The sequence below is a fragment of the Pseudopipra pipra genome, chromosome 3, assembly GCF_036250125.1.
Source record: "Pseudopipra pipra isolate bDixPip1 chromosome 3, bDixPip1.hap1, whole genome shotgun sequence".
Taxonomy (NCBI): Eukaryota; Metazoa; Chordata; class Aves; order Passeriformes; family Pipridae; genus Pseudopipra; species Pseudopipra pipra.
Window position 1 is genome coordinate 115,742,172 of NC_087551.1, and position 12,920 is coordinate 115,755,091.

General features: G+C 61.5%; 1 protein-coding gene across 1 annotated transcript in view; it reads right to left on the minus strand.

Moving 5' to 3' along the window:
* Positions 1-12,576, minus strand: part of PTK2B (protein tyrosine kinase 2 beta) — a gene marked incomplete at its 3' end in the record, with an annotated part of 33,945 nt that extends 21,369 nt beyond the window's left edge. Inside the window, 10 exon segments of the mRNA XM_064651255.1 lie at positions 1,487-1,598; positions 2,832-2,933; positions 3,030-3,104; positions 4,328-4,468; positions 6,289-6,343; positions 8,220-8,282; positions 9,960-10,039; positions 11,429-11,516; positions 11,618-11,796; positions 12,293-12,576. Coding sequence (XP_064507325.1) covers positions 1,487-1,598; positions 2,832-2,933; positions 3,030-3,104; positions 4,328-4,468; positions 6,289-6,343; positions 8,220-8,282; positions 9,960-10,039; positions 11,429-11,516; positions 11,618-11,796; positions 12,293-12,535 — 1,138 coding nt within the window.
* Between the last annotated feature and the right edge of the window lie 344 nt (positions 12,577-12,920).

The window sequence follows — 12,920 nt, forward strand, 5'->3', positions numbered from 1 at the left end:
TGGGGTCTCCAGGGCCCCCCCCCTCCCCACACATGCAGTGGGAATGGTGGGAATGGTGGGGATGGTGGGAATGGTGGGAATGGTGGGAATGGAAAAGGGCTGGGGGGGGCTCTGGGAGGGATCCTGCTGTCCCAGCCCCATTCCCAGCCCAGCCTTATCCACATCCCAATCCCTGTCTCCATTCCAACTCCATCCCATCCCATCCCCATCCCATCACATCCCAACCCCATTCCCATGCCATCCCAACTGCATCCCATCCCATTCCATCCCATCGCAACCCCATTCCCATGCCATTCCAACTGCATCTCATCCCATCCCCATCACATCCCAACCCCATTCCCATGCTATTCCAACTGCATCCCATCCCATCCCCATCCCATCCCATCCCATCCCCATCCCCATCACATCCCAACCCCATTCCCACACCATTCCAACTGCATCCCATCCCATGCCTATCCCAACCCCATTCCCATCACATCCCGTCCACCCCATTCCCATCACATCCACCCCATAGCCATGTAATGCCATCCCATTCCCTATCCCGCTCAACTCCATCCCATCTGACCCCCTTCCTTCCCATCCCACCCCTTTCCACTCCATCCCATCCCATCCCACTCCATTCTGCTCCATTCCATCCCATTCCACTCCTTTCCCACCCCATTCCCACTCCATCCCATCCCATTCCTCTCCATCCAACCTCCATCCCATCTCCATCTCATCCCATCCCCACCCCCATTCCACCCCATCCCATCTCCATTCCCATCCCATTCCACTCTATCCAATCTCCCTTCCATCCCATTACCACCCCACTCCATCCCACCCCATTCCACTCCATCCAATCTCCCTTCCACCCCATTCCCACCCCATTCCCATCCCATTCCACTTCATCCCATCTCCATTCCACTCCATCACAACCCCATTCCACTCCGTCCCATCTCCATTCCATCCCATCCCCATTCCCAACCCCATTCCACTCCATCCCACCCCATTCCCACTCCATCCCACTCCATCTCATCTCCATCCCATCTCCCTTCTACCCCATTCCCACTCCATCCCATCCCATCCATCCCATTCCCATCCCATTCCCATCCCCACCCCATTCCACTCCATCCCATCCCTCCCATTCCCATCCCCACCCCATTCCACTCCATCCCATCCCTTTCCATCCCATTCCCATCTCCATTCCATCTCCATTCCCACTCCATCCCATCTCCATTCCACCCCATCCCCACCCCATTCCACTCCATCCCATCTCCATCCCATCCCACTCCATCCCATCCCATCCCCACCCCATTCCCCTCCATCCCATCCCCATTCCCAACCCCATTCCCAACCCCATTCCACTCCATCCCACCCCATTCCCACTCCATCTCATCTCCATCCCATCTCTCTTCTACCCCATCCCATCCCATCCCATCCATCCCCTCCCATCCCATCCCATCCCATCCATCCCACCCCATCCCACCCCCTTCCCAGCCCATCCCACCTTTCCTGAGGAGCAGGGATGTGTCCGTGTCCCGCTGGATCCGGCAGTACCCGTCGATGAGCTCGGCCATGTTCTCCGCCTCGGCCAGAGACGCCGTCTGGATGCTCAGGGACTTGGGAAAACCGGGAATGACGGGAATGGATGAGCCCAGGGAAGGACAGGGAGGTCTCCCCATCCCAGATTTCCCACTGCCATCCTTCCCACCATCCCAAGACTCCCGGGACAACACGGAAGGGCTCAATCCCGGGAATAGGATTTTGGGAGACGTTCCCCACTCCGGCAGGGCTGGAGACGGAGCCATCCCCCGATCCCGCTGGATCCACAGGGATCCTGATCCCTCCTGCCCGGCATTCTCGGGATTCCCCCCCCCATCCTTCCCCTCCTGCCCGGCATTCCTGGGATTCCCCCGATCCTCTCCGGGGGGGGATTCCCCATCCCTCCCCTCCCGCCCGGCATTCCCGGGATTCCCCCGATCCTCTCCGGGGGGGGATTCCCCATCCCTCCCCTCCCGCCCGGCATTCCCAGGATTCCCCCGATCCTCTCCGGGGGGGGATCCCCCATCCCTCCCCTCCCGCCCGGCATTCCCGGGATTCCCCCGATCCTCACCAGAGGGGATCCCCCATCCCTCCCCTCCCACCCGGCATTCCCGGGATTCCCCCAATCCTCACAGGGAGGGGGATCCTCCATCCCTCCCCTCCCGCCCGGCATTCCCGGGATTCCCGCCAATCCTCACCGAGGGGGGGATCCCTGACCCCTCCCCTCCCGCCCGGCATTCCCGGGATTCCCGTGATCCTCACCGGGGGAGAATCTCCCATCCCTGCCCTCCCTCCCGGCATTCCCGGGATTCCTCCGATCCTCACGGGGGGCGGGCGGGGGATCCCTGATCATTCCCCTCCCACCCGGCATTCCCGGATCCCCCTGACCCCTCCCCTCCCACTCGGCATTCCCGGGATTCCTGCCAATCCTCACCGGGGGAGGATCCCTGACCCCTCCCCCTCCCACCCGGCATTCCCGGGATCCCCCTGACCCCTCCCCTCCCACCCGGCATTCCCGGGATTCCTGCCAATCCTCACCGGGGGGGATCCCTGACCCCTCCCCTCCCACCCGGCATTCCCAGGATTCCCGCCAATCCTCACCGAGGGGGGATCCCTGACCCCTCCCCTCGCACCCGGCATTCCCGGGATTCCCCTCGATCCCTGCCCTCCCGCCCGGCATTCCCGGCATTCCCCCGATCCTCACTGGGGGGGGGTTGATCCCTGATCATTTCCCTCCCGCCCGGCATTCCCGGGATTCCCCTGATCCCTCCCCTCCCTCCCGGCATTCCCGGGATTCCCGGGATCCTCACCGGGGGGGTCCCGCTGAGCCCCAGGTGCAGCAGAGCCCGACCCTCCTCCGTCCCCGAGCACCGGATGGACGTGATGTCCCGGAATTCCGCCAGGCAGGTGGGCTGGGAATGGGGGGGAAGAGCCCCAGCGTGGGATTCAAGCCGCGGTTCCGGAGCAGGAATCCCAGGAATTGCCCCGATCCCGGGAATTGCCCCCACCTTGGTGTCCGTGCCGGTGACCTGCCGGATGCCCCTGGGGCCGATCACCAGATCCACCGAGATGTTCCAGCCTTGCTGCGGGGCCGGAGGGACCGGGAGGGGGATGAGGGACAGCCCGGGAGACACAGCCCGGCTCAGCCCAGCCCATCCTCATCCCATCCCATCCCATAACATCCCATCCCATCCCATCCCATCCCATCCCATCCCATCCCATCCCATCTCATCCCATCCCATCCCTTCCATCCCATCCATCCCATCCCATCCCTTCCATCCCATCCATCCCATCCCATCCCATCCCATCCCATCCCATCCCATCCCATCTCATCCCATCCCATCCCTTCCATCCCATCCATCCCATCCCATCCCATCCCATCCCACCCCATCCCATCTCATCCCATCCCATCCCTTCCATCCCACCCCATCACATCAATCCCATCCCATCCCATCCCTTCCATCCCATCCCTTCCATCCCATCCCATCCCATCCCATCCCATCCCATCCCATCCCATCCCATCCCATCCATCCCATCCCTTCCATCCCATCCCATCCCATCCCATCCCATCCCATCCCATCCCATTCATCCCATCTCATCCCATCCCATCCCATCCCATCCCATCCCATCCCATCCCATCCCACCCATCCATCCCATCCATCCCACCCCATCCCACCCACCCACCCCAACCAATCCCTTCCCACATCCCACATCCCCATCCCACACCCCACATCCCCATCCCACTTCCCACTTCCCACATCCCCATCCCATTCCCATCCTGTCCCCATCCCACATCCCACATCCCACATCCCCGTCCCACATCCCCGTCCCACATCCCACATCCCACATCCCCATCCCACAAACACATCCCCATCCCAAATCCCACATCCCAAATCCCACATCCCGCATCCCACATCCCCATCCCACATCCCACATCCCCATCCCACATCCCCATCCCCATCCCACATCCCAAATCCCACATCCCCATCCCACATCCCACATCCCCATCCCACATCCCTCATCCCACATCCCCATCCCACATCCCCATCCCCATCCCACATCCCAAATCCCACATCCCCATCCCACATCCCCATCCCATTCCCATCCCATCCCCATCCCACATCCCACATCCCACATCCCCATCCCACATCCCAAATCCCACATCCCACATCCCTCCTCCCCATCCCACATCCCACATTCCACATCCCACATCCCACACCCCACATCCCACATCCCACATCCCGCACCCCAAATCCCCCCAAATCCCGCCTCCCGGCTCCCGTCCCCGCCCCGCCGTGGGACGCACGACGAGCTGGCACTGGAATCTCTCCTGGTCGATGGGGGCGAAGGCCGCGAGGGTGTGCAGGAATTTGAGGACACACTCCTCCTCCCGCAGCAGCGCGTACTGCTGGAACGTCTGCTGGATCATCTTCCGCAGCTGCCGCGGCTGCCGGGAACACGGGGACGGAGCGGGATCAGGGACAGCGTCAGGATCGGGGAACGGAGCGGGATCAGGGAGAGCGTCGGGATCAGGGAGAGCGTCGGGATCAGGGAATGGAGCGGGATCAGGGGGATCATCGGGATCAGGGAGAGAGTCGGGATCGGGGAGAGCATCGGGATCGGGGAATGGAGCGGGATCAGGGAGAGCATCGGGATCAGGGAGAGCATTGGGATCAGGGAGAGCATTGGGATCAGGGAGAGCATCGGGATCAGGGAATGGAGCAGGATCAGGGAGAGCGTCGGGATCAGGGAATGGATCGGGATCAGGGACAGCGTCCGGATCGGGGAACTGAGCGGGATCAGGGGGATCATTGGGATCAGGGAGAGTGTCGGGATCAGGGGGAGCATCGGGATCAGGGAGAGAGTCGGGATCGGGGAGAGCATCGGGATCGGGGAATGGAGCGGGATCAGGGAGAGCATCGGGATCAGGGAGAGCATCGGGATCAGGGAGAGCATTGGGATCAGGGAGAGTATCGGGATCAGGGAATGGATCGGGATCAGGGAATGGATCGGGATCAGGGAGAGCGTTGGGATCAGGGAACGGATCGGGATGAGGGAGCACATCGGGATCAGGGAGAGCGATGGGATCAGGGAGAGTGTCGGGATCAGGGAGAGCATCGGGATCAGGGGATGGATCGGGATGAGGGAGTACATCAGGATCAGGGAGCGCATTGGGATCAGGGGGAGCATTGGGATCAGGGAACGGATTGGGATCGGGGGTTCATCGGGATCAGGGAACAGATCAGGATCAGGGGGTGCATTGGGATCAGGGGGCACACGGACACACATGGACACACGGACACATGGACACACATATACATAGACACATGTAAACACACATGGACACACGTGGACACATGGACACCTGTACACACATGGACACACAGACACACATGGACACACATGGACACATGGACACACGTGGACACATGGACACACATGGACACACACGGACACACACGGACACACACAGGCACACACGGACACACACGGGCACACACGGGCACACACGGGCACACACGGACACACGTGGACACATGGACACACATGGACACACTTGGACACACTTGGACACACTTGGACACATGGACACCTGTACACACGTGGACACACGTGGACACACGTGGACACATGTGGACACACGTGGACACACGGACACATGTGGACACACGGATACATACGGACACACATGGACACATGGACACACGGACACATGGACACATGTATACATGGACACGTGTGAACACACGTGGACGCACACGTGGACACACGGACACACAGACACACATGGACACATGGACACACATGGACACACGGACACACAGACACACATGGACACACGGACACACATGGACACACGGACACACAGACACACATGGACACACGGACACACATGGACACACGGACACACGGACACACAGACACACATGGACACACGGACACACGGACACACATGGACACATGGACACACATGGACACACGGACACACGGACACACGGACACACGGACACACGGACACACAGACACACAGACACACATGGACACACGGACACACATGGACACACGGACACACAGACACACATGGACACACGGACACACGGACACACAGACACACATGGACACACGGACACACGGACACACATGGACACACATGGACACACAGACACACATGGACACACGGACACACGGACACACGGACACACACGGACACACACGGACACACGGACACACGGACACACATGGACACACGGACATGCGTGGACTCACCTTGAGGTTCTCCAGCATCTGGCTGGGGAAGAAGAGATCCAGCCCCACCTCCTTCCTGCGGGGCACAGAATCCCGGGAATGTCAGCGGGGGGAGAGGGGACACCCAGGGAAGGGGCTCAGTGCCCGCCCCCCGGGAGGGGGAGCGTGAGGAGGATGAGGAAGATGGAGGGATGTGGGAGGATGGGGAGGATGAGGAGGGTGAGGAAGATGGGGAAGATGGGGAGGATGAGAAGGATGAGAAGGATGAGGAGGATGAGGAGGATGAGGAGGATGAGGAGGATGAGGAGTCATGGGAGGATGAGGAGGATGAGGAGCTGTGGGAGGATGAGGAGGATGAGGAGGATGAGGAGCTGTGGGAGGATGAGAAGGATGAGGAGGATGAGGAGGATGAGGAGGATGAGGAGCTGTGGGAGGATGAGAAGGATGAGGAGGATGAGGAAGATGAGGAGGATGAGGAGCTGCGGGAGGATGAGGAGGATGGGGAGGATGAGGAGGATGAGGAGCTGCAGGAGGATGAAGAGCCATGGGAGGATGAGGAAGGTGAGGAGCTGTGGGAGGATGAGGAGGATGGGGAGGATGAGGAGGATGAAGAGCTGTGGGAGGATGAGGAGGGAGAGGAGGGTGAGGAGCTGTGGGAGGATGAGGAGGGTGAGGAGGATGAGGAGGGTGAGGAGGATGAAGAGCTGTGGGAGGATGAGGAGGGTGAGGAGGATGAAGAGCTGTGGGAGGATGAGGAGGATGAGGAGGATGAGGAGGATGAGGAATTGTGGAAAGATGAGGAGGATGAGGAGCTGTGGGAGGATGAGGAGGATGAGGAATTGTGGAAAGATGAGGAGGATGAGGAGGATGAGGAGCTGTGGGGGGATGGGGAGGATGAGGAATTGTGGAAAGACGAGGAGGATGAAGAGGATGAGGAGCTGTGGGGGGATGGGGAGGATGAGGAATTGTGGAAAGATGAGGAGGATGAGGAGCTGTGGGAGGATGAGGAGGATGAGGAATTGTGGAAAGATGAGGAGGATGAAGAGGATGAGGAGCTGTGGGGGGATGGGGAGGATGGAGAGATGTGGGAGGATGAGGAAGGTGAAGAGGATGAGGATACATGGGAGGATGAGGAGGATGAGGAAGATGAGGAGGATGAAGAGCTGTGGGAGGATGAGGAGGATGAGGAGGATGAGGACGATGAGGAGCTGCAGGAGGATGAAGAGCCATGGGAGGATGAAGAAGGTGAGGAGCTGTGGGAGGATGAGAAGGATGAGGAGGATGAGGAGGATGAGGAGGATGAGGAGGATGAGGAGGATGAGGAGCTGTGGGAGGATGAGGAGGATGAGGAGCTGCAGGAGGATGAAGAGCCGTGGGAGGATGAGGAAGGCGAGGAGCTGTGGGAGGATGAGGAGGATGAAGAGCTGTAGGAGGATGATGAGGAGGAGGAGGATGAGAAGGATGAGGAGCCGCAGGAGGATGAGGAAGATGGAGAGCTGTGGGAGCATGAGGAGCTGTGGGAGGATGAGGAGTCATGGGAGGATGAGGAGGATGAGGAAGATGGTGAGCTGGGGGAGGCTGAGGAGGATGAGGAGCTCTGGGAGGATGAGGAGTCATGGGAGGATGAGGAGGATGAGGAAGATGGTGAGCTGAGGGAGGATGAGGAGCTCTGGGAGGATGAGGAGTCATGGGAGGATGAGGAGGATGAGGAAGATGGTGAGCTGGGGGAGGCTGAGGAGCTCTGGGAGGATGAGGAGCCGTGGGAGGATGAGGAGCAGCAGGAGGATGAGGAGGCTGAGGAGCTCTGGGAGGATGAGGAGCCGTGGGAGGATGAGGAGCAGCAGGAGGATGAGGAGGCTGAGGAGCTCTGGGAGGATGAGGAAGGCCACGGGCACATTCCCAGCCCCCCCGGGAGCGCCGGGATGGGATGAAGGATCCCGGGCTGGACTCACTCCAGGAACTCGAAGTTGGATTTCTTGTCCAGCGCGTTGTGGGGCATGTCCTTGTAGAACCTCCTGCGGGAACGGGAACAGGGACGTCACACGGGGACGGGGATGGGAACAGGGACAGGGACAGGGACATCACACGGGGACAGGGATGGGGACATCACACAGGGACAGGGACGTCACACAGGGACAGGGACATCACACAGGGACAGGGATGGGGACATCACACGGGGACAGGGATGGGGACTGGGACAGGGACGTTGCACAGGGACAGGGACATGGACAGGGACATCACACAGGGACATCACACGGGGACAGGGACAGGGACGTTGCACAGGGACAGGGACATGGACAGGGACATCACACAGGGACATCACACGGGGACAGGGACAGGGACAGGGACGTCACACAGGGACAGGGACATCACACAGGGACAGGGACATCACACGGGGACAGGGATGGGGACATCACACAGGGACAGGGACAGCAAACAGGGACCCCTGAACCCCCAGGACAGGGACATCAAACAGGGACATCAAACAGGGACAGGGACATCAGACAGGGACTCCTCTGAACCCCAGGACAGGGACATCAAACAGGGACAGGGGTGTCCCCAGGACAGGGACATCAAACAGGGGTAGGGACATCACACAGGGACAGGGACATCACACAGGGACAGGGACATCACACAGGGACAGGGACAGGGACATCACACAGGGATAGGGACATCACACAGGGACCTCACACAGGGACATCACACAGGGACAGGGGTGTCCCCAGGACAGGGACATCAGACAGGGACATCACACAGGGACAGGGGTGTCCCCAGGACAGGGACATCAGACAGGGACATCACACAGGGACAGGGGTGTCCCCAGGACAGGGACACCAAACAGGGCCCCCTGTCCCCTGCTGTCCCCCTGCCACCTCTGGCAGAGCGGGACAGTCCCTCCTGTCCCCCAGATCCCGATCCCAGAGCCCTCCCCTGCCCTCCCACAGCGACAGAGGGACACAGGGACAGACCTGGGAGGGGACAGAGGGACAGACCTGAGAGGGGACAGAGGGACAGACCTGGGAGGGGACAGAGGGACACAGGGACAGACCTGGGGGGGGGACAGAGGGACAGAGGGGACACAGGGACACAGGAACAGACCTGGGAGGGGACAGAGGGACAGGGACACACCTGGGAGGGGACAGAGGGACAGACCTAGCAGGGGACAGAGGGACAGGGACAGACCTGGCAGGGGACAGAGGGACAGACCTGGGAAGGGACAGAGGGACACAGGGACACACCTGGCAGGGGACAGAGGGACAGACCTGGGAAGGGACAGAGGGACACAGGGACACACCTGGGAGGGGACAGAGGGACACAGGGACATACTTGGGAGGGGACACAGGGACAGAGGGACACACCTGGGAGGGGACAGAGGGACAGGGACAGACCTGGGAGGGGACAGAGGGACAGAGGGGACAGGAAGGGACAGGAGGGATGTACTTGGGGGGGGACAGAGGGATGGAGGGACACGGGGACAGAGGGACAGAAGGACAGAGGGGACAGAAGGGATGGAGGGATGTACCTGGGGGAGGGGACAGAGGGAAGGAGAGAAGGAGACACTGAGGGACAGAGGGACACGAAGGGACGCAGAGGGACAGACGTGGCAGGGGACAGAGGGATGGAGGGACATGGGGGGACATGGAGGGGACACGGAGGGACACGGGGGGGACATTTGGGGCCAGGGGCCGTACCTGAGCTCGAGGCAGCCGAGCTGCAGGGCCATGCCCTCGCTCACCTTGCTGGCGTAGTTCTGCATGTACTCACTGCGGAGCTGAGGGGACACCGTCAGGGACAAGGGGACACCGTCAGGGGACAGCGGGGACACCGTCAGGGGACAGAGGGGACATGGGCAGGGACAGAGGGGACATGGGCAGGGACAGTGGGGACATGGGTAGGGACAGCGGGGACACGGGGCAGGGACAGCGGGGACAGAGGGGACACGGGCAGGGAGAGCAGGGACACGGGGAAGGGGACAGAAGGGACACGGGTAGGAACAGCGAGGACAGCAGGGACATGGGCAGGGACAGAGGGGACACGGGCAGGGACAGTGGGGATACAGGGAAGGGGACAGCGGGGACACGGACAGGGAGAGCAGGGACACGGGGAAGGAGACAGAGGGGACATGGGAAGGGACAGCGGGGACATGCGGCAGGGACAGCGGGGACATGGGGCAGGGACAGCGGGGACACCGTCAGGGACAGCAGGGACATGGGCAGGGACACCCCGGGACATGGGCAGGGAGAGCAGGGACACCGTTAGGGGACAGTGGGGACACGGGCAGGGACAGAGGGGACACGGGGAAGGGACAGCAGGGACATGGGCAGGGACAGCGGGGACAGCGGGGACACGGGGAAGGGACAGTGGGGACAGTGGGGACAGCGGGGACGGGACAGTGGGGGCATGGGCAGGGACACCCCGGGATACAGGGAAGGGGACAGAGGGGACACGGGGTGGTGAAGGAGTGACAGGGAGGGTGACAGGGATGGTGACAGGGGAGGGTGACACGGATGGTGACAGGGAAGGGCTCAGGGAAGGGTGACAGGGGAGGGTGACAGGGGAGGGTGACAGGGGAGGGTGGCAGGGATGGTGACAGAGAGGGTGACAGGGGAGGGTGACAGGGATGGTGACAAGGATGGTGGCAGCATCCACACCCTTCCACCCCCTCACAGACATTCCCAGATCCAGCAGCGGGATGGGACCCTTCCCCCCCCTCCCCGGGGGTGACGGCCCTCGGGTGACAAACCCTGGGGTGACAAACCCTGGGGGCTCTGGGTGACAAACCCTGGGGTGACAAACCCTGGGTGACAAACCCTGGGGGCTCTGGGTGACAAACCCTGGGGGCTCTCGGGTGACAAACCCTGGGGTGACAAACCCTGGGTGACAAACCCTGGGGTGACAAACCCTGGGGGCTCTGGGTGACAAACCCTGGGGTGACAAACCCTGGGGGCTCTCGGTGACAAACCCTGGGGGCTCTGGGGTGACAAACCCTGGGGTGACAAATCCTGGGGTGACAAACCCTGGGGGCTCTCAGGTGACAAACCCTGGGGTGACAAACCCTGGGGGCTCTCGGGAATCCCATTTTTGGGGCCAGATAGGAGGTTACACCCTCCGGGATTTGGGGCTGGGTGGGATGGGAAGAGCCCCGGGTTCCCCCCCGGACCTGCTGGTAGAAGTAGAGCAGGGTGGTCCTGTCCTCCTGGAAGCGCTCCAGGAAATCCTCGGGAAGGTACCGGATCTGCAGGTCGTACCTGGAAGCAGCAGAGCCGCCAAACCCCCTCATTCCATGTCCTTCCCTATCCCAGGGGGTCCATCCCAGCTGGATTTTGGGAATGGGAGGGGTGTCTCCTACCTCCACTCGGCCTCCAGGTGCAGACACTCGTACCTGTCCTGCACCTCTCCCACCGTCAGCTCCGGGTGCAGCCAATGGATCTCGTCGGATTTGACGTGTTTGAGCCTCAGTCCGTAGCACCGGGATAACCGGATGTCCGGCCCGATCCGACCGCTCAGCAGGATCGACCGGATCACCTCCTGACGGAATGGGTTGGGTGGGAAGGGACCTTAAAGCTCATCCCGTACCAACCCCGACACCTCCCAACATCCCAGGGGATCCAGCCCAGCCTTGGACACTCCCAGGGATCCAGGGGCAGCCACAGCTTCTCTGGGAATTCCAGCCCAGCCCCTCCCCACCCTCCCAGCCAGGAATCCCTTCCCAATCTCCCCCCAAATCTCCCCTTTCCCACTGGGATCCATTCCCTGGGGCCTGTCATTCCAGGCCCTGATCCCAAGTCCCTCTCCAGCTCTCCTGGAGCCCTTTTAGGCACCACATTCCCAGCCCAGAGCCACCTTTCCAGGATGGAAAAGTCCCACATTCCCATGTTGGAAAAGCCCCACATTCCCAGGATGGAAAAACCCCACATTCCCAGCCCAGAGAGCTCTGGGAACTCCTGCTCCGCTGGAAACACGCTGGAAGAGCCCAATCCCGCATTCCCACCCCGAATTCCCGCCCATTCCCAGCCCCACGCACCCGGATCTCGGTGCTCACGGCGCACTTGACCAGCTTGAAGTTCTTGCCCATGTTGAAGCTGTTGCTGTAGAAGCAAACCTTGAGGATCCGCGTCTCCTCCTGCTCCTCCTGCCCCTCCTTGGACGCCTCCGGACCCGCTCCCGCCTCCATCCCCGGCCCCGGTCCCGTTCCCGCCCAGGGATCCGCGTCCGGGGAGACGCCGCGTCCGGAGCCGCTTCCCGACGGCTCGGGAAGGGCCGACATCCTGAGCACGGCCGGAGCGCTAGGGATGGAACATCCTGGAACTGGGATGGGATGGGATGGGAAGGGATAGATGGGATGGGATGGGATGGGAAGGGAAAAGGGGGGAGGTAGAGAGAGAAAGTAAAGAGAGTGTGACAAAGGATGTCCCCAACTCCTTCACAGGGATGTCCCCAACTCCTTCACAGGGATGTCCCCAACTCCTCCAGAAGGATGTCCCCAAATCCTTTAAAGGGATGTCCCCAGCACCTCCACAGGGATGTCCCCAAATCCTTCACAGGGATGTCCCCAGCACCTCCACAGGGATGTCCCCAAAACCTCCAGAGGGATGTCCCTAAATCCTTCACAGGGATGTCCCCAACACCTCCACAGGGATGTCCCCAACCCC